Here is a 21785-nt window from a genome sequence, read left to right as displayed (position 1 = left end):
TGTTTTGCTTGTGAAGTATTATTGAAGAAAAATGGAAGCTAGAATAGAATTCCCATTGTGTCAATTGAAAAAACGTCTTTCCTAGGATCCCTGATCTGCTTCTGGAAGACTCTTGGCACCATACATGATAGAGCCTTTATTCTCCAATAAACTTTTGAGGAATATGCACTACTTCAGTTTTAAAAATTGCTATGAAAAAATAGGAAAATGGTAAACTAGGAAAAAATCTTATTGTCCAGATAACCAAAAAGTTGGTATGGACAAATTATATCTTTAATTACTTTCTGACCTGCACTTAAAAATTCTGGGTGCAGTGGCGTACCAGTGCAATCTTGCTATAGGGTCAAAATAATGACTTCTTGTCTCCATTTCCTTGGAGCAGTTGTCTCATGCTGTGCTGTGTAGCTAGATCACACACATAATTAGCCAAATGCACTTTCCAAACAACAGCATGGGCTCATTAGTGGAGAAGAGACAGAGGAGTAGTTCTGGTATATTTTGCTACACAATTGCTAGGCAGATAATATCAGGATATTAAGCATGAGGGAAGGACAGTCATTTTTCTTCTAGGACAACCAGATTTGAGATTCCCAGTTTGTATTGGACAAGTCGGTTTAGGAGAAGAATTCCTTGTTTTTCCTAAGTCATTCTCTTCTGGGTTCTTGCTCACCAAGGAGGGTTGCCCCTATCCAGGTTTTCCAGGGTCATCCCCTTTTGAGGTAGCTGTCCCAGGAAATCTGTAATGTCCCCGCTTTTTGTACCTAAAAGATAGCAACCCTACCACCCAGTGTACAGATGATTTATTTCTTTTTCTTTGTCCCTCAAAGCAGTGTCTGCCTTGGTTCTGAGGTACAGGTTCATGGAAAATATATGCAGTAACAGATTACTCATAGTTTAAAATTTTTCATCTAAAAGAAGATACATTAACAAGATGCTATTGTACACCACTGGTGACAGTGTTGGCTTTTCCTCTGTAACAATACGTTGTATGTACACCTCTACCCCGATATAACGTGACCCAATATAACACGAATTTGGATATAATGTGGTAAAGCAGCGCTCTGGGGGGGGCGGGGCTGCGCACTCCGGCAGATCAAAGCAAGTTCGATATAACGCGGTTTTACCTATAACGCAGTAAGATTTTTTTTTTTTTTTTTTGGCTCCCGAGGACAGTGTTCTATCGGGGTAGAGGTGTATTTGAAGATTTTACACTATGCAGTGCTGATGTTTTTATAGGTCTGTTATGGGAACTTATGCATTAACTGGAAAAAGTTGATAACATAAGGAGTGATGTTGGATACTATCTGTTACCAGAGAGAAGTGACAAAACCAAAATAGCTTAAATCATCTATACTTCAAAACAAAATAGCCTTGAAAAGCCAGAAAAAAAGTGAGGCCTGTGAAAGATGGCATGTACTGTCAGTAAATACCACAAAATGCTTTATAGAACTACCATACACATACAAGAAAACTATCACCCATTACTAGAATACACCAGCATGACTACCTGAAATGTGGCAGCTATTGTAACAGAGCCAGCAACCCCAGACACAAGGCACAAGAAGTGAGGAATATGATGTTCAGTTAAAGCAACAGGAGAATGTGTGTGGGCAACCAGTAACTACCCATGTTGGTAGGATGTTCTTTACCAGTTAGTATTTTGGAATCTGTTAAAGGGTAGAAATTATTTTCATTAGCTTTTTTTTAACATCTTTTTTCATATTGTATATAAGAACAGTCTCTTAGCAAATTTAAATTCACTTCTATTTCTGAAGCTGAATTTCACACAATAAAAGTACAAGTAAATGCTTTCTTCCAGTGGTCTTAAGAGAAGTTATTTTTGGTCCTATTGGATTAATTCTGTATGAATATAACTTTTTAAAAATTGATATCTTTAAAAGTGATTATGGCAGATTATCTATCTGCTTTATTCTCTTGTCCAGGAAGACACTAGTGTTGCTGTTAATAAAGTTAACTTTTATTTAAAAAATCCCCATTAATGAAAGGTTGCAGTACTTGCAGATAGTTGAGAGCATGAAAAGAAATACACTCCTTTTTGTTTAATAATTGGGAATCCTAGAGCATTATGGCTACAGGCTCAAGAATACTAATGCCACTGTGTTGTAAAAATAGCTGTGATCGGGGACAGCTGGTAAAGGTACAGTAAATGTGCAGCTTTTCATTTTAGTCATCAGGGGAACTTTTTGCTTCTATGGTGAAGAGAACAGTAGGCCAGGATTTAGACAGACTCTGAGGCCATGTCTACAGGTGCTGCAGTGCCATAGCTATGCCCCTGTAGAGTGGATGCAGACTATAGCAATAGAAGGGGGTTTTCCGTCACTGTAGGAACACCGCCTTTCTGAGCAATGGTAGTTAGGTTGAAGGAAGCATTCTTCTGTTGACCTGTTTTGCATCTATGCTTCGGTTAGGCTGGTGTAGTTACAGCACTCAGGTGTGGATTTTTTTACACCCCTGAGCACACTACTTATACCGACTTAAGCTTTTAAATGTTGATCAGGCTCGGTACTTACTTGTACTGGTCTGGAAGTTACTACCTTCCCTTCAGGCGGGATATGAATGCAGACTCATTTCTGCCATGATACCCTGCAACCATGCTATTATTTAATCAACTCAATTCTAGTAGGCAATTGGGGAAAATCTACAAAACACGCATTCCGTTATCAAAAACATAGTAGTATGGAGATACGTCCAATCACCTTGGCCCCTTTGCTTGTCATTTTTCATTTAATTAGTCTTTTTCTATTAATCTTTAGATTGGGCTCTGTGGAGTAGGAACCATCATCATCTAGCATGATGATGGGGAATACCAGAAACCAATACTGTATATCTGTTCTGACACTGTAGATACTGTAACATCAGCTGTATCTGAAGTTTTGTTTGGTGTCCTGAGGATGGCACATGTGGCATTTCTAAGAAAAGACACTACTGTAAATTCATACCTGGAGCAAATACAAAACCACTTTATTTAATAAGCCTTTCTCTCACAGTTGATTTAAAGAAGAAAACTGACTACTGGTGCCATCCTGAGTGATGTATTTTTGGCATGCTATCATTCTTTCACTGTTGCAGTTTGGTACATTATCCTGTATAACCAAGTTAATATAACCAAGTTAAGGCCGCAAACTTGTGACAGATAGATATAGAATTTCTCTTAAACATTCCTATTTTGCTGAACTCTCCCACAAGAGCAAGTAATCAGGAATGTTTTAGAGAATTTCTTATCCTTGGAAGTGAGTGGAGTTCCATAATTGCCTGATAAATTTGCATGACAAGCCATTGGCATAATTTGCATTACTTGAGAGCTTCTCTAACATAAGCCAAACTTTTAAGCATGAAATATTTTTTATTTGCTCAACTCTTTCTACACTGTGCCAAAATATGTTTAGACATCTTTAACTTATTGAGGAGATCTGGCTTCAGAGATGGGTATGTAGACATAAGGAAAATACTAAAGCAATACTTTAAATTCCTCCTGAATCCTGCCCCAGAAGCTTGAAGAAAGCAAATGGTTTATTTAAAACAAACAAAAAACTTCCACAAAATCGTTGTTTGCGATTTAACACTTCATTCTGCATACTCAATCCAACTGTGCTAGGATAGTGTCAGCTCTTATGAGCCAAGCAGGGTTGCGCTGAATCAGCAAATTGTCTGGGAGACCTCCAAAGATCATACTTCCTATGGAAGTGATGGTGGTGGTAGCACAGTAGGTGGCAAATCCTCCCACTGTCCCAGTGTTGTGCCAGCAGGCAATGAACTGCGGAAACTACCCTTTTACGTATGACACAATAATAGCAAGTGGCAAGGACCTTTTACATATAAAGATGCCATGGTAACTTTCAGAGGGTGTTTTTTATCACTTGTGTTGGCTGAATTCCAATTTGGGTGACTACATTTCTCCCCTGCTGCTTCAATTGGATTAAGATTAAAATTGTAGACAAAAGCAAAGATAATGTTGACATATGCTGTGAAATTGCTGCATTACATGCCAGTGGTGGATGAAAGATCTCTCTCTGTCACTTATTTACTATATGTGAATGCTGTGAGATTTAATGATAAAGTATTTTGAGATCCTCTGGTAAAAAGCCTCTCTAAGTGCAAAGTAACTCATGGATGAAGATGTCTGAACTGGTGACAGAATACTAGTAGATCATTTTTAAAATCAAAAGCTTCTTTTTCTGATTGTGGTGCAGCATGTAACACTTATTGTTGTTGTCTGATACAGACCATTAATGCTTCCCAGACTTCATTACTTGTCCCAAATCATGTTGCTCTTTAAGACGGTTGCTTGTGGAAGCGTTGCTTTTCAAAATATCCCCGGGGAAGTCACTTGCCTTAGCTTTCAGGGAGAATATTACAAAGCCTTAGTCTGCTTTCTATTTTGGAACCGGAGATTTAATATGAAGGGGCTTGATTCTTGCTCAGGAAAATGTAAACATCAAAAACTAATTCCAGTAACAAGTGAAGTATTAGTATCTGTCTCACTTAGAGCTCCTTGCTTGTAATTGGTTGATGGTTGTTGTGTACATTAAATCAGGTCATGCTGAATATTGTTTGTATTTCCTCTTGTGAAATATTGGAAAAAGTCAGGTCCAGTTGTGAAATTGTATTTCCTCTTGGCATCCATGCACTCGCCCAGAATCTCCACTGTGTCATGTTTCCATGTGTGCCCCCTTACTAATGTAATTGGCTAATAGACAGCACAGCTTCTGGATTATCAGGGCCAATTTACACTGCCCTGGTATAGATTAGAGTAGTCTGGGAGGTACTAAATTTATGCTAGCTGGCAATGGATCTTATGCCTTTGTACTAGCTGAGTACAGTCAAAATGCTATCAGCTCTGGCTATACTGAGAATAAGTGAGGGGGTGGTGACTGGGCCAACGACACTGGCTCTGCCCCACCAGAGAGCTTCCCTGGGGGAATTCTCAGCTGGCCAGATCAGGCTACTCTCCATCCCACTTGTGCAGCATGTGTGATTCCTAACTAATGCAAGTGACAGGAAAACTGGACCCACTAAATCTAAAGGGTGGATTTTCCTAGCACACCAAACTTTTATGCTAGTGCAACTCAATTGACTTCAAGTAAATCTTAATTTACACCATTGTTGGTGTAAGGTGAATCAGGCCATAGTGTTTAAACATATATATGCCCCCTCCCTGGTTTGTTTGGGCTTTGTATTTTGGAGTTTGTGTTCCCCTCCTCCATTTTACTAAGAGATTATCTTCACTGCTTACGGTTCCTGTGGGGAAAATTCTACATTAGTTATTTCTGACTCATTCACAATGCCTTTTTTTTTCCTTCTAGTAAAGTTCACCTGGCCACAGCTTCGGTTTCCTTCCAGTTAGGACTTCCTGGCCAGGTGTGTGTAGTTTAAAGATTCCACCAGTGTTCTCACAGTGTGTTTTTCCTAGATAGGAAATCCCCCTCTCCCCCAAAACAAACAAACAAAACAGTCCCTCCCACAACTTTCCTTCCTGTTTAACAAATGTGCAACGATCTGCATGGGCCAAATTCTTTCACACCATTATGTGTACTTGAGTTTCTTTGTGATATACACAGCAAGACACACATTCCTGGGGAGTTCGAGTCTGTGGCTTGCCTTTTTTGATGCAACAAATAAAACATTTAAGCAAAAGTCCACTAGGAGGGCCTGGATATTAAAATATATAAAAGGAACTTTTTTGAAGCCTAATGAACAAAAGTATCTTCTTTCCCTGACTTTAAAATTGCACCAGCTTAATCTTAAAGTACAGAGAGGGAATTTCAGGATGGCTGGCCCATATTGAATCAAGTACAGTGGTCTGGAGCAGAGGACCATTGGCTCTAATGGATTTTCAAATGAGAGCTTTCCTTAGGGGAAGAACGCTTATTTTATGAAATCTGAAAAAGCAGCATTTTATGCTTAAAGACTTAGACTGTAAAGTTAGACGGGACGGGTCCATCATGATCAACTAGTCTGACCTTCTGCTCTTGCATTAATGGGAGAATCTTAAACAGATCTGAACACTTCAGGCAGACTATTGGCAGCCTATCCTAGGTACGGCTGAGGTGCCTGTTACTGTTCCCTGCATGCCATAATATGTTGTCTCTTCCAAACCATATAGAAGACACAACATTAAGCACATGCCTCATTTTGCTTTTGTCACTTGTTTTTTGAACTGGCTTGTTTACAAGCATTGCTCTTTACAAGCTAGACTGTGTGTATTAAGTTTCTCTTGAGCTGCATGTTTGATTAACAAGAGGAATGCACAGACTTCTGTAAAGGAGGTGTGGTCATTCTCTGCTTTCTGAGAAGTGTTTTAAAAAACCAACTGAACAACCCCGCAAAGCTGTCAGTTTGAAGCAAAGACAGGTAGAAAAGAAATGTAATAAAAAATAATTTAATAGAATCAGAATGTTGAATTGGACCTTATTACGGGAGAGCGGGAAACTGTGTATGAAAATTAGTCTTTTCATGAAGAGAGTTTGTTGCTGTTTTCTATTCCCTGCCACCAGCAGCAAGCAAGTCTCTGATCTGTGTTGCTATACCTGAGAGCAACAACAAAATTAACGATCATAGGAGAATATCCTCCTAGCCTTATGTAAAAGGCTTCACTCCAGTTATGCACAGACACAAAGCAAGTTGCATGTCTGCTCTCAAACAGAGGCTAAATATTCTTATGCACAGAGACAAATGATTTAAGAAATACAGGCTTTACCTTTTTCTTAATCGTCCATATTTTGATAGCAGTGTAATCTTTGGTCAAATCAACTTTTACACACTATGGTCCAGTACATCTCTGGTATAACTCCAACAAAATAAGCTGGCATTTTTCCTCTTACCAATGTAATTACAGCAGTAGTTGGTGATTATGACAGTGCCCCTTCAAGATTGATAATTAGTACGTTAAGCTTTATGTATTTTTCTAAAAATATATGACAGAACTAAAAAAAACCCCAAAAAACGTTATAAACCAATTTTTAGTTTGGCTTGCAAACACAGCAAGGGGGAGTATCTACATCCAAACATTGTAGCATTGTGTTAGTACAAGAGCTGGAAGTGAAATAGTCTATAAACAAATTGTCTCATGACAAGTTAAAGAAGTCTGGGCTGGATGAATGGACTATAAGGTGGATAGAAAGCTGGCTAGATTGTCGGGCTCAACGGGTAGTGATCAATGGCTCCATGTCTAGTTGGCAGCTGGTATCAAGCGGAGTGCCCCAAGGGTCGGTCCTGGGGCCGGTTTTGTTCAGTATCTTCATTAATGATCTGGAGGATGGTGTGGATTGCACTCCTCCTGGGAGGAGTGGTAGATACGCTGGAGAGTAGGGATAGGATACAGAGGGACCTAGACAAATTAGAGGATTGGTCCAAAAGAAATCTGATGAGGTTCAACAAGGACAAGTGCAGAGTCCTGCACTTAGGACGGAAGAATCCTATGCACTGCTACAGACTGGCCAGGCAGCAGTTCTGCAGAAAAGAACCTAGGGGTTACAGTGGACGAGAAGCCGGATATGAGTCAACAGTGTGCCTTTGTTGCCAAGAAGGCTAACGACATTTTGGGTTGTATTAGTAGGAGCATTGCCGACAGATTGAGGGATGTGATCATTCCCCTCTATTCAGCATTGGTGAGCCCTCATCTGGAGTACTGTGTCCAGTTTGGGGTCCCACACTACAAGAAGGATGTGGAAAAAGTGGAAAGAGTCCAGTGAAGGGCAACAAAAATGATTAGTGGGGTGGAGCACATGACTTATGAGGAGAGGCTGATGGAACGGGATTGTTTAGTCTGCAGAAGAGAAGAATGAGGGGGGATTTGATAGCTGCTTTCAACTATCTGAAAGGGGGTTCCAAAGAAGATGGATCTAGACTGTTCTCAGTGGTACCAGATGACAGAACAAGGAGTAATGGTCTCAAGTTGCAGTGGGGGAGGTTTAGGTGGGATATTAGGACAAACTTTTTCACTAGGAGGGTAGTGAAGCACTGGGGAGGTGGTGGAATCTCCTTCCTTAATGGTTTTTAAGGTCAGGCTTGACAAAGTCCTGGCTGGGATGATTTAGTTGGAGATTAGGTCCTGCTTTGAGCAGAGGTTGGACTAGATGACCTCCTGAGGTCCCTTCCAACCCTATGAAATACTGTTACTAGTTGCTGTTTTTAAGTAAAAACGCAAACAACCCCCAACCCATAAATAATGGAGACTTTTTTTAAAGATTGCTTCAATTTTAATATTTTAAAATGTAAAAGACATTTAAAATATAAATATTGGTGTAATCTGACAAAAATCCTTTAGCCACTTATTTGTTCATTAACTTTAAAAAAAAAAAACAAAAAACAATTCTTCATAAAGAATGTATTATCCTCTTTCCAGCTCTTGAATTGTGTTATCGAATCATCGTAAACCATGTAATTGTTTAAAATATATACAGACTGAAACCAGATTGGGAAACCAGCCCAACCAATAATTATGGATTAAAGGTTAAGTCAGTGACTCAGTTCTTCCTTTTCACTTCTGACCTGTTCCTCCCCGTCCTGAAACTAAGCCTGTCTCTTTCAGCTTTTGGCGGTTACTACAATCAATATTTGTATGTACCTCTGCACTTCCTGATTCCTTTCTTCCTCTCTTTGCTGTTGGCTTCCCACAGTACACATTTGAGTCCTGTCTTCGCAGATGATAAAGAGTGCATTTTTTTTTCCTTTTCCCAGTGAGACGGGCTCTGTCAATTCAGCTAAACATGATTAAAAAGCCCTGGTAAGCTGCAGTGTGCATCTACATAAGGAAAGTTTCTTTACCATGTGTTGGCTAACCTGGTTACTAATACATAGTAAATCTTAGGCCATGTGTATACTACGGAGACCATACTGGCATGGCTATGTGGGCACAACCCTGTAGCGTAAGCACAGCCTACGCCAAGAAAAGGGGTTTTCTGTCAGTGTAGGAACACTGCTTCCCCAAAGAAAGATAAGCATTCCATCAGTGTAGCTATGTCAACATAGCTGTGTCCACGCTGGGGGGTTAGGTTGGCATAACTGTGTTGGTCTGGGGTATGTGTGTGTGTAGGGAGGTGGTTCCCTCACACCCTTGACTGAGGTACATGTAGCCATGTGGGACTAAGCCCAAGTGTGGACAAGGCAGTTTGTAGTCTTCATGTGTGTTAGCAGGTCATGGTAAAAACCAGTCTACCACCGGGCTTTTTAGTGAAGACAAGGCCACAGGCTAATGTTAGAATTAACTGGCCATGTTATATGTTAGGGATGAGCATAGATTACAGCAGAGCCATTGTTTCAGACATGTTAGACCTTGTCTTTATGGTTTCTGTGCTACTTAAACTGTATCCATGTTGTGTATCTCTTCCTCCCTCTCTCCCTGAGTGACCAATACCCTTTCCTTTGTCTCCACTAGGGTTTTACAACTTAAAACTAGTTCAAGTTAGCAACTTAAAAAAACAAAACCCACACCTTTTCTTAATCAAGATAAATGCATGTAGTTAGTGTTACAAAAACTATGTAGACAAGCCTTGGTCTCCACTTTAATAAGGATTCAGAGGGCTTTTTAATTGTTAAACTGACACGATTGAAAAATACTGTGTGTGTGCTTATCAAAGCATAGCATTGCTGAGTTTCACTCCATTGTGCACAGGTGCCTTTCAGCCAACTCATAGTTACCAAGTCAAGTTTTATCCTGAGGACTTTTTGTATCTGTTGTAAATCCTTGATAAACTGGGTCTGATGGAAATGCTTCAAGAATCTGGACTTCAGCAATAAATCCTTAGTTAATAAGTTATGGCTCTTTGGGGATAATTTTCCCCTAAAGGTTTTAATGTCTCCAATAGCTAGACAACTAGATTGTGTAACAAGGTGCCTCACATTTCTGTGAGGTGTGGCCAGCAGAAGCTCTCGCTTATTAAAGTCAGCAGTTTCAGCTTAGGATGTGAATTTGAACCCTGTTCTTGGCTTCAGATTGCATAGGTTTATATCCTGGGAACTTGCTTGGAGATTCTGGGCTTGCATGAACTCAAACCTCCAATCTAAACTCATCTGAAAGTACCATCTTATTTAGCGGGAAGGAGAATCATAACTACTCAGGATTTGTCTGGTTTTGAATTGTTTCAAACTGTTCCCACCCACAGATGTATCGTCACCAGGCTTGAGTATGGTTATGAAAGTTTCACAACCTCCTTTTCATACTCGTCATGGGAGAGGAGTATCTTTGTGTGTCACTCCCTAGAGTAGGATTTGTCGGTTGGCATTCAGCTGTTTATATTTAATGTAGTAGCTAATCGGAATAAGTGTTAGTTTTAGTTTGAGTGGAGCTACTCATCAGTGTTGTGGTTTAACAGCCTTGCCTACCCCCCTCAGTTCAGTGACTTTTGTGGTGTGCAGAGAAACACATCTGTAGTGGGAGCCTGTCTGGGTGGAAAGACTTAAAGGGATGCTGCCTCCTCCCCATAAACAATCTTTTCACTCTCCCAAAGGCATAGAGGGATCTGGGCCTGGGGGAAAATGGGCAGGGCTGGAGAGTCAGGGCAGCAGGGAGTAGTTATGATTCCTTAAATACAATTAACAAGAAAAGTTGGGGTAGGTGGATTTTATGCTGCCCTACTAACTCTCCGCAGAGCACTCAGTAATTAATCTCCACCAAGTACCACAGCATACTTGGGTGTAGTGAGTCAGTGGCACTATGGCCGGGGGCGGGGAGACTGCAGACGATTATGGAGGGACAGAGGCCAGAACCTTTGGCCCTTGCCTCCTACCCATGGTTCCATAGATTGGAAGCTGAGGAGAAGTGATAGCCTGCACAAAGGAGCTACAGTTTGTCCATTATTTTGTGCCACTGATTTAAGGGCATATGTGTATAAAATGTATTAAAGTGGAAGGGAACTGTCTGTGCATCAGTGTGAAAGTAGATCCAGTCTTACATTTAGTCTGTATTCTACTGTTAGAATATTTTTGTATATTCTAGTTTTGGATCATTTAATATAGCTTAATTTGCATACACAACTTAAAAATAGCACTGTGGGTCACTGTGCTAAACTGATACCTTTCTACTGTCTCCTTTATCCTTTGCCATTTATATAGTCTATTGCCTTTCACCACCACCTTGGCTATCTGAATCATTATATGGAAAGAGCTTTTTTTGAGGACTCGGAGACAGGACTCCCAGTTCTATTTCTACCTTTGCCACCCATTCATCACTGAGCCTGCTTATTTCTTTCAGGTAAGATAATTTCTCTTTGAATTAAATGAATGCCTCACTTCATATATCCCAACTCTCAGTCCATTAAAATGTTGCTAGAAACTCAAGTCCTGCCTGCTCTGAATGATGCTTAAGATCTCCTGGGACTTCTAAATCGGAGCTTGCTGTGGTGTTTCTGGACAAAATATCTTCTCCTTTCCAAACTTGGGCAATGTTTTTACTGTTGCCATTCACTCCACAAGTGGGTGAATGTCTGTGATGTGTTATATGTAAATAGCAGTAAAAGCATGTTGAGTTCCAAGATAAGCTATGGTATATAATGTAAAATGTTTTGGATGAATGAGTGGAAACCTAAGTAAAACATTGGGACATCTATCGGGGCATAAAAATTAATCTTTTTATATAAAATATCCTTATTTAAACTAAATAGATTGTCATGATTTCAAATAGATTTTAAAAATATAAACCTATGTTAATGCATAATCTTAGTGTAATTTGTTCTTCTAACATTAATCCAATCCACATAGGGTCATCTCTCTTTTGAGTTCTTCTCCATTCTAGTCTGTTCCTCAGAATCTCTGCAGCAGATCAAATCCTTTCGAATGACATCCATCCATCTAGTTTTAGGTCTTCTAACCCTTCTCTTCTCAGTGTAACAGCCTGTTTTCTATTTATTCTTTGTCTTTTCACATGCCCAAACCATCTAACCCTGGATTCCCTCAGCTTTTCTATAATTGGTACCACCTTCACACTTCCCCTAATGTTTGTTCTGAACATGGTCCCTCCTTGTAACCTTAGGCATCTGTCTTAACATTTACAGATCTGTACTCCAGATCTGATCCTGTCTCTTTCTCAGTGCCCAGTATTCAGAGTCATACCAAAGAGCAGGCCTAATTACTGTCTTGTAAATCTTTTCAGTTTAATAGGCATTCTTCTACCACTTCTCTCCGTTTAGTCCATGCCTTTCTTCTTCTGTTCATAAGTTTGTCATTGAGTTCACTATTATTGTGTACTATGGAGCATAGGTACTTGAACTTCTGTGCTTTGTGGTAATGGCTGCTCCCTCCCTCCCTCCTCTTCCTCCTCCTTCCCCGCAACTTACTCTCATTGTCTTCCTGCTGAGTATCTATCTATCCTCTCTTTGATTTCTGTTAGTTCTTGTGCCATTTCTTTCAGATATACACCTGTATCTCTAATTCTTCTTCCCTTTCTTTTTTGCTCTCCCCCTCATAAACTTTGCCAATGTAAATATTTCTCTCACCCTATATGGTGTGCTATAATCTATTACAATTTAAATAAAGTATTAAGCAGTACATGATTGCTGCTGATCTTTTAAAGAAAGTCAAACCACAGAGCTGGTGGCAGTCACTAACTAAGCACCTGGAACCAGAATTTGTTGAATCAAGGTCCATGGCTTGGAGCCTCTAGATGCTATGATACAAGAAAGGGAAGCTGTATAGAGTATCCACAATCAGGATATTTTAATTTGCTTGTTCACCATATATTTTTATCTTGAGGTTGGTGATATCAAATCTCTTACAAACCTGATCCACTTAATTAAAAAAAAAAATCCCTATATTACTTCATCTGAGGAATGTATGGGCTTCTAGATTTCTCATTTGCACCTACCTGACCTACTAAAGACATGTTATGACATGTTATACCACATCCATGTAAAACTGGGCATGCTTTTACTGATATGAGGCCATGTGAACTGGTGAACAGCAACAATAGAGAAAAATCCTAATGTCCAGCTTTCATCTAAGTCAAGCTTAATGAATAAACCCCAAGAAATGTATGCCTATCTTGAGGCTATGAGATTTTTGTTCTTTTTATAGTCTGTCCTTCAAACTTTATTCATATCAATATTTACTACCTTGAAATTTATTTTTGTTACAGTAGGCAAGCATTAAAAAATGCATTGGTTTAACTAAAGATGTGTGGCTTTTTGTCATTGTTTAATTAAATCTGTTGTTAAAACCACTGCAACATTGTTCGCAACAGTCTGTGGACACTTTTTTAAAAAATGAAGCCCAGTTGCTACAAGGTTTGAATCTAATTGAGTGCGCAGTCAGGGTTTTTCACCAGTTTTTTACCAGTTTTTTACTACATTGTTCTTTTAAACCAAAGCATTTTTAAACTTTAATCCAGCTTTGAATATAGACAAGACCCCTGAAAGACTCAAGCAGGAAGAGCAGCTTCTGTTTATGTATCTGAAGCCCCAGTAATGGGCAACAATAAACAGAATAAGAACATAACACTTAAATGGCAGTGACGCACATTTACAAATGAAGGAAGAGCGGTTCCTGAGAAACTCCATATAAGAACACTTATTCTGGAATAAGGGGGTCTTGTTCCTGTTTAACTTAACCCACAAAGTGAGTTAAGGGTTTGTTCAATCCAAAACTGGTGTTGATTTTTCTTCTCTCCAGAGAGACTCTTTGTATGCTCTTTTTAGATAATGAGCTTCTCCCCAAAATATAAATACACCTCTACCCTGATATAACGCGACCCAATATAACACAAATTCGGATATAACGCGGTAAAGCAGTGCTCCGGGGGGGCGGGGCTGTGCACTCCGGTGGATCAAAGCAAGTTCGATATAACACGGTAAGATTTTTTGGCTCCCAAGGACAGCGTTATGTCGAGGTAGAGGTGTAGCTCTTAAAATGTTGTTCTAATTCAGCAGGGTTATATAGGATCTGATTTTTAACATGGTTTGAGTTGGCTTGATTTTTTTGAACAGCAGTTAGTTAATACCTTTCCCCTATCCTTCCTACACACTCCCACTTACCTTCATCCTCATTTCTCACAATCAAGCTACTGCTCCCACTTCTGGATTTTGAAGCATTTAAAGTATGTGCAGTTGCTTGAGGCCTTGCTGGCCTTTAAGAAAAAAGGGAAAATAAAAAAAGATCTTTACATGTCACTGATGTCCTTGAACTTGCATGCAATGTCTAAGTAGTGCTGAGCACTGGTAGACTGTATCAGTAATCCATGTGACAGCCCAATCTAGTTTGAGCTAAAATGGAATATTGAAAAAGTGCTGTTGAAATTGTTGCCATGAGCTCAGAGTTCTAATTAGCATCTAATCATGGTTTGTATTAATGTCAGCTACTTTATCGATTTTCCCCCCCTCCCTCTCCCCCTGGTTAACATCTGATTATCTGACTCACCAATTTCAGAGGTAGGAAAGTCTCTTAGAAGCAGTCAGTTGTATGAGGCCATTGGGCTTTCAAATAGTTTTAGGCCCTAATCTAGCAGTGAGCTCCGTGTGGGCACAGGGAGCTTGTTGTGGATTGGGGCCTTAATTTATTCAGAAGGCCTAGAAATTGTCGACTTTTGAAGTGGTCCATATAAAACTTTTTACGCCCCCCCCCAAACACAAGTGTAAAATTCTTAAATTATAGCTTGATAGAGCCGAATGAAAAATATTTTGTCCACACAAATATTGGGCAGGCAATGGAAAAATCGTTGGCCACACACAGATGCTACAAAGCCCTGTCTCTCATGGCACATTACCAGAGAGGGTGATCATTCTTTCCACTTCTTGAAATCAAATTTAAGTGTTATGCAACTTGCCTATGGCTAAACTTAAATTACTACAGTGCCACAGCTGCAGTGCTTCAGTGTAGACACAGTGACTTGGAACAAGTATAGACTAGAAGGCTGTCATAGCTGGGATGTTTGATCTAATAGACGAGTCTTCAGAAATCTTTGGGAGGAGAAGAGGGACTCTTAAAACTTGTGCTAGTGTAGACAAAGCCTTTTCATTGGCTAAACTGTTTATCGGTTAGGGATGTGGAGGAAACTACCTCCCTCCCCTCCCCCCCCCACACCGATACATGTTTCACCGGCAAAAGGGCCAGTGTGGACAGCACTATGTTGGTGGGAGAGCATCTCCCACCGACATAGCTACCGCTGCTTGCTGAAGGTGGCTTAATTATGCTGGCAGGACTGCATGAAGCAGCCACACAAGAAGCCTTACAGTTGCGGCTGTGCTGCTATAAGGTCTATATCGGGGTGTGCAAACTACGGGCCGCTTATGGCCCGTCAGATGTTTTTATCCAGCCCTCGATTTCCTGCCAGGCAGTGATGTCAGGGGCTTGCCCTGCTCCGCCTGCCTAGCGCTCCCCACCCCCCGACTCTCAATTCCCTTCATGAGCACCATCTTCCAGCCTGCAGAGCCCCACTGCACAGGCACGACTTCACTGCACTGTCTCTGGGATCAGGAACCGCCCTCCCCCTCCCCACATGTAGCAACGCGCCCAATCTCCTATGGCCCCATCCTCAAGAGCCTCGAAACCGCCCAGGGCTGCGCCTGTCCCAGCTAGGGGTGCCTCTGCCCGTGGCAGTGCCTGGTACAGCCGCCTTGGTGTCACTGCCAGCAAGACTCCTAGGAGACCCCGGTACCGCCCCTGTAGAGCGCCACATCCCATAAGTCCTCTCTCCCGCCACCATAGTATCATCCCTTACAGAGCCCCCCATTCTACACTCCATAGAGTGCCCCTCCCGCAGGGCCAGCATGAAAAGAAGGGTGTGTGTGTGTACAGGGAAATAATTCCACGTTGATGTCATAAGTTTATTTTTATGACCATTTAATCATTGTTTTCAGTACAAAACTTATCTCCATCTCTTGGGTTGAGTGTAAAAACGCTTTGTTTTGGCAAACAGCAAGTGTGGTAAAATTGAAAACCCTTGAAAGGTCAAGGATCATATTTTAAATGTGATTTTAATGACGCAGCACTGGGGTTGAGTTGAATCCAGTGTGCTAAGCATGTCCTGGGTGATTGGTTGATGGCATGTAGCACCAGGAGGATTTGAGCTCCAAATAAGAGAAATTACAGGAGGTGGAGGGGACAGGTTGCTAGCCTGCTATGTTAGTAAAAATGCTGGATCTGCCTCTTACAGCATCTTCAATTAAAAAAGAAGGAAGGCTGGGAAAAACTGTAAAATTATTCTGGAAATAGTTTTTTTAGGATGAGGAGAGGCACTGTATAAAAAAATCTCTAAAGAATAATTTTTAAATCTTTAAAAATAAGACAGACAAACAAACCCTGCTCAGATTTATTACTCTGAATAAAATGTTTGTCTGCCAGCCAGCCACCTTCTTACTTGTTATCTGAATGTACCCTGTACTGAAACTTTTATTCCCTGAACAGCTTGTACATTGTCTGTTTTCCAGTTTTGTTTTAGACACAATGTCTGCTCCAGCATCCCATCTGCCAGCTCCCAGTGGCTACCCAATCCCATCAGCACCCCCTACATATGAAGAGACAACAGGAATAAACACTTACCCTCCTTACCCTGCCCCGGAATCTGGGTATGGCCCGAACATGAAGAGTATGAATCCTCCTCCGTATCCTTCACAACCTGTTCCAGCTCCTAATCCAAGTAAGTCTGAAATACTGTTCAGTGTTTTATATCTGTAGTTTCCCCTTGGGGCCCTAATCAAGATGCCATACAGGCATGTAGCAATCATGATGCAGAGATATTCCTCCTTAGCCACAAGACTTTTGTCTCACTTCTAGTTCCATGTAATGTACATAGTGGATCTCGCATGTTTTCAAGATATCACTTATAACTGTCTCATCTGACTTTCTACTGCTTAGAAGCCAGGTTTATTTCTAAATCACAAGATACTGTTCCGTTGATTGCAGCAGTGTGGTTTCCTTGTATCTTGTAATTCATAGTGCCCTCAGCACTGAGTGTATTTTAATGCACAGTGTTTTGGTTTAGACATGAAATTTTCTCTTTTTTTAACACTGTGGTAAACAGAGCCTTTCTCTTTGTTTGCTCAGTTACAGTTCAGACTGTGTACGTGCAGCAGCCAGTAACATTTTATGATCGCCCAGTTCAGATGTGCTGCCCCTCCTGTAACAAGATGATAGTGACACGTCTCTCGCACACTTCAGGAGCACTGACCTGGCTGTCATGTGGCAGCCTCTGCCTGCTGGGGTATGTTGATATAACATGTAATGCTCTAATTTGTGATTCTCTCCACACATGTCATTTCCATCGCTCAAAAAATGGCTGGGGAGCTGATCTCAGAAAGGGGTGGAGCCTACTCCTGCTGGGGCTCTTTCATTACTCTCCCTCAGCCTGAGAAGGAAACTCCCAGTCTTGTTTTTATTAAAATCTGAACATAAAACCTTTTAAACAAGCTAATAATGCAGAGATAAGTTTCCACTGAATGTATGTAAAAAACCCCCTCCCACTCTGAGCAATCATTCAGAATCCCTTTGACCTTTAACACGAGGGAAGAGAAAATCCTGGGCATAACTGTCAGCAACTTCAGTAGATTTATGGTCTTTCCATACCTGCTGGGTTTGGTTAGCTACTCTTCCTGTGAATGGGACACCTCAGGGTCTCAGTGACTCTCACCTATGCAACCCCTGCAGGGTTCACAAGCCCTGCTTAAAAAACAGAATGAAGTACAGTGCCAAACTCTGCATTGCTCTACCTAGCGCTGCACTATCCCATTTTCAGTTTGGCAGCTACTGTACATGGAAGAATGTTACTTGCCATGAATTGAAGGCAGAACGAAGGATGCTGTTTTATCTTTGCAGGTGCGTAGCTGGTTGCTGTTTCATTCCCTTCTGTATTGATGCCCTCCAGGATGTGGATCACTATTGTCCAAGCTGCCAAGCCCTCCTTGGTACCTACAAGCGTTTGTAGGCGATATCAAATATTGAGTGAAGATGGATGTCCAAGATCGTTCAGCACCTTTTCAAGCTTTTTCTGAACTTCATTAAGATCTCTGTGCATTGTCATTGAGAATGGATCAAGATTTATCTCACTGTTGTTTTAATAGTAAGAATCTGCTTAGGGGGACTCAGGATTGGTAAGGGGATCTATAGTCTGTCACTTCACAGGCCACTTAGTCAAGCTGGTAGTGACCAAATGTTGTCCCTCTATGGTTTATGCAAAATAGCTGATGGTGTGGGTCCGGTTAATATTAGAAAGTTCCCCGTGTGGATTGGCACCTGTGTCACAGAGACCAAGGTCTGAACTTGCACGCAGGCAAACTTACCTTCTTACGCCTAGAAGTGATGCCTCTGGAAAAGTATTGAAGCAGGTTGGCAGGGGACTGCCTGTGATGGTCCTATTCTGTGGCTAAAAAGGACTTCTGGTCTCCAGTGTAGTCAGTCTGATACCTTTTACATGCACTAAAATTCACTTTAAATTTGTTTTTAAATATTGCCTTTAAAAGAAACAGAACCAAAAATAGCCTGAAGTTTGGCTTTTCCCTTAGGCTGCTTTACCAAATCCAGCCCACTCAGGCTACCATGTCAGATGGCTTCTCAACATGGTCTCCCAGTTTCCTTGCTGTTTGTGAGTTCAGTCAGACCTTTAACACTGCACAGAGTGGTTTTTTGTGCAGGATTTTTTTTATAAATATATGTATGTGTATTTTTCTTTTTTTTACTGCTGAGTTATAAATCTGTGAAAATAGCTTTCTAATGGAAATGCTGATAGAGCTATGGCTCTATCAGTGTTGTCTTTCCTATAATATAATTACATGAGCCAAATGGTAAATCCTTAAAAAAACAAAAACAAAACAAAACAAAAAAAAACCACCCTCAGGCCTTTAATTTTATAAAGCTTGGATTCCATCTGCATAAATGTTTTAAAAAAAATCAAAACAAAATAACTTTTTACTTGCTATTGGTGTAATCTGATCACATCTTTTCATTAAGAAGGTAACTTCTTTTGTTAAGAGTTTCACTGAGTGAGTGCTAGTTGGATGACTTGTATAGTGATATTTCAAATGAAAGAGAAGTTTCCAAAATGAAATATGGGTAGAATTTCCAGAGACTGATCACAGGAATTGAGGTTTGAGTATCTGAAGGTTGAAGTACTTCTCATGATTGGGGTAGAACTGTCTGATAGAAACTACAGCCTAACACTGCTCCTTGTGTCAAGTAGAGCATGATTCCACCACTGAAGGTTCAAATGTGTTTGCTGTGATTTGGTTGAATGAGGTCTGTGTAAAAAAGCAACATTAGAAGTTGAGTTTAAATATGAGCTATGATTGTAAAGTTGTATTAACCCATGTAAACAATAAATATTGCAACTATAATTCTTTAAAAAAAAAAAAAGTCTCTCTAAATATTTAGAATAGAGGTAACTTTTTCCCAAAAACATTACAACTTTTAACATTGAAGTGCAGTTGCTATTGTACTACAGATACATAGCTGACTTTTATTTCTTTATTTTTCTAAACGGATTATGCTTTTTGTGGTTCAATTTGCAAGTGGTTTTAAGAACTTCTATATTTAGAAAAAGTTTCAGGTCTGATATTTAGCTGCACCACAAGAATTTACCATAGTAGCAGCTAACTGGCAACAGAATAATGGAGTTAGAGCTGAAACTATCTTATGTACTTTACACTCTCTGCCTTTTGGTGTTAGCACACATGTAATATACAATCTGTAGACAGAGGTTACCTTAACTCAAGAAAACCAAAGCTTGATGACAGTAGCAATACCCAATAGTGCCAGGAAGCATCAGTAGGGGTGACTTCTGTGGAAAGCAGAAAAGCAGTTTTATGCAAGTATTTAAAGTTTTTGTATTGTAACCTAAATAGAAGAGTCTGCTTTCTGTTTTGCAGTTTGACTGTTTTATTTTTTCCATAAGACTTATTTTCAAAGCTTGCTACATCAGCAGAAGCAACACTACCCTAATAACAAAATATTCTTTTTAAAATATGTGGTTGGGTAAGTTTAATTTTCTGTAGTTTCAAATATGCTGCTTTTCCCAAATCTAATCAGTGTCATTGTTTTGACTATTTTCACATTTAAAGTAGTTTTTCCTACTGTTTCCCACTGGTACTGGATATATTCACCTATTCTGTGCTGTTTGACTTGCAATATTATACCAATTTATATTCACTCTCTGCACACACATTGTATTGACTGTAACATGCTAATACTAGAGACCTAGAAGCTTGTCCCATGAGGAACTTGAGCTCATTGCAGTTCACTGGAGTGTGGGTCAGCTTGCCCCGCAGCATTTTGCAGGATATGGATCTAAAGCTGCAATTCAATTGTTAAAATATCTGCAAATTCTGCATTTCAGAATTTGCAATCAGGCTATTGATAGATACTTTACACAAACATTTGTTGATCCTAATTTATAACCTTATATGTGTCACAATGACACATCATGCCTTTATTTTATCCACATCTCAAAATATAATTCTTGGCTCAGTGTTTGTTTTGTTTTTGAGACAGATGGAGCCAAAAAAGCATGTGACACTTCTTATTTAACTCTTCATTCATTTGCCTGATAAGAGGCAGATTTAAATTGTACCTGTCTTTGGTCACATCACTCCTTTTCCACATAGGTAACCCTGTTTATTCAACAAACGAACAACAGATACATTGTCAAAGAAGTATTCACCTAAGTTCCCCTATCCCTACATAGTGACGTCATGGAAAACCTAAAGTACTGGCACCACAATATTTACTCATTCTCACAAGGCACAGAATTTGGGTTTTGTTTAGAGAGCGGTTTGCCACATCTCTTTTTGTCCTGTCAGAACCGGAATAAGGCTCATTGCGTGGGAGGATTCTCTGAGCTTGATTTAGGCTTGCTAAACCACCTGCAAAAGCCATCTACTACCCCCTCTATGGCTTTGTTCTGAGCATTGTTCCTCAGATTCTGTTTCTTGTGTATGTAGAGACTGGACCAAAACAATTTTCAGTGTCCGAATAAGTGTATCAAGGAAATGCAGGAAGTGTGTGTGTGTGTGTGTGTGTGTGTGTGTGTAAAATGCATTCGTGTTCTGGGTTACATTGAAGTTACTGTCTGTTTTTATTGCTGAATATCTTTTACAATAAAATCGTGTTTGGTTTTTGTACAGCGTGACTGTTGTAATGTTATGAAATATTGCATCTGGGGATCTGGCAGGGGTATGAAAATGTGGGCTGGAGAGGTGATTCTTGGGATAAATACATGTATTCCTCAAATGTGGGTGCCTACCTTTAGGTCCCAAGTGGGAACATTTTGGCATTAATCTAGAGAGGTGAGTTTGTTTGTTTGTTTGTTTGTGATTGGTTGCCCTAAAGAAATTTCCAAAACCCACAACAGTAAATTGACCGGGGAGGGGCCAAGGGGCCATGGCCCATCCACTTTTTGCCACGGGCCTAGCCCTCTGCCCCTCCTCTTCCACGTGGCCAGGCTGGAAGTTGGAGCCCAGTCAGCGTAAGAGCGGCCTGGGGAGCCCAGGGAGCTGTCGGCCCTCCACCTGCCTGGGGTCAGGGGGCCAGAGAGCAGCCCCCAGCCTGTGTCCCCTGCCCCCTGAACCCCCTGCCCAGGGCAGATGGAGGGTCGCAGCTCTCCACAGCTGCCTTGGAGGTTCTTACCATGGCCTGGCTGCAGCTCATCAGCCCCAGAGGCCCTGTCCCCAGGCCTGACCAGAAGCCAGGTTGGGGTAGGAGCCATGCGGGGAGCCACCACCTGCTCTGGGCAGGACCTGGGGGGGGCGGGGACACAGGCCGGGTGCTGCTCTTGGGGGTGGGGGGGAGCCCCCCATGCAGGTGCAGGGGTCCAAGCTCCCCCACCTGGCTCTGGATTCTAGTGTGGCTGG

The 21785-nt window shown here is 40.8% G+C and overlaps 1 protein-coding gene across 4 annotated transcripts in view; it reads left to right on the top strand.

Moving 5' to 3' along the window:
- The window catches only part of LITAF (lipopolysaccharide induced TNF factor), a 58333-nt gene extending 37272 nt beyond the window's left edge, over window positions 1-21061 (top strand). For 2 of the 4 annotated variants that reach the window (XM_054041823.1, XM_054041821.1), the window contains exons 2-5: window positions 11074-11212; window positions 16377-16585; window positions 16993-17149; window positions 17761-21061. In XM_054041823.1, coding sequence (XP_053897798.1) covers window positions 16393-16585; window positions 16993-17149; window positions 17761-17869 — 459 coding nt within the window. In that variant the 5' untranslated portion in view covers window positions 11074-11212; window positions 16377-16392 and the 3' untranslated portion in view covers window positions 17870-21061. The remainder of the gene's footprint in view (window positions 1-11073; window positions 11213-16376; window positions 16586-16992; window positions 17150-17760) is intronic. The other 2 variants (XM_054041825.1, XM_054041824.1) reach the window with 1 other exon arrangement.
- The last annotated feature ends 724 nt before the right edge of the window (window positions 21062-21785 follow it).

This window comes from Malaclemys terrapin, chromosome 10, assembly GCF_027887155.1.
Source record: "Malaclemys terrapin pileata isolate rMalTer1 chromosome 10, rMalTer1.hap1, whole genome shotgun sequence".
NCBI classification, from domain to species: domain Eukaryota; kingdom Metazoa; phylum Chordata; order Testudines; family Emydidae; genus Malaclemys; species Malaclemys terrapin.
This window is presented reverse-complemented; position numbering and strand designations above follow the sequence as displayed.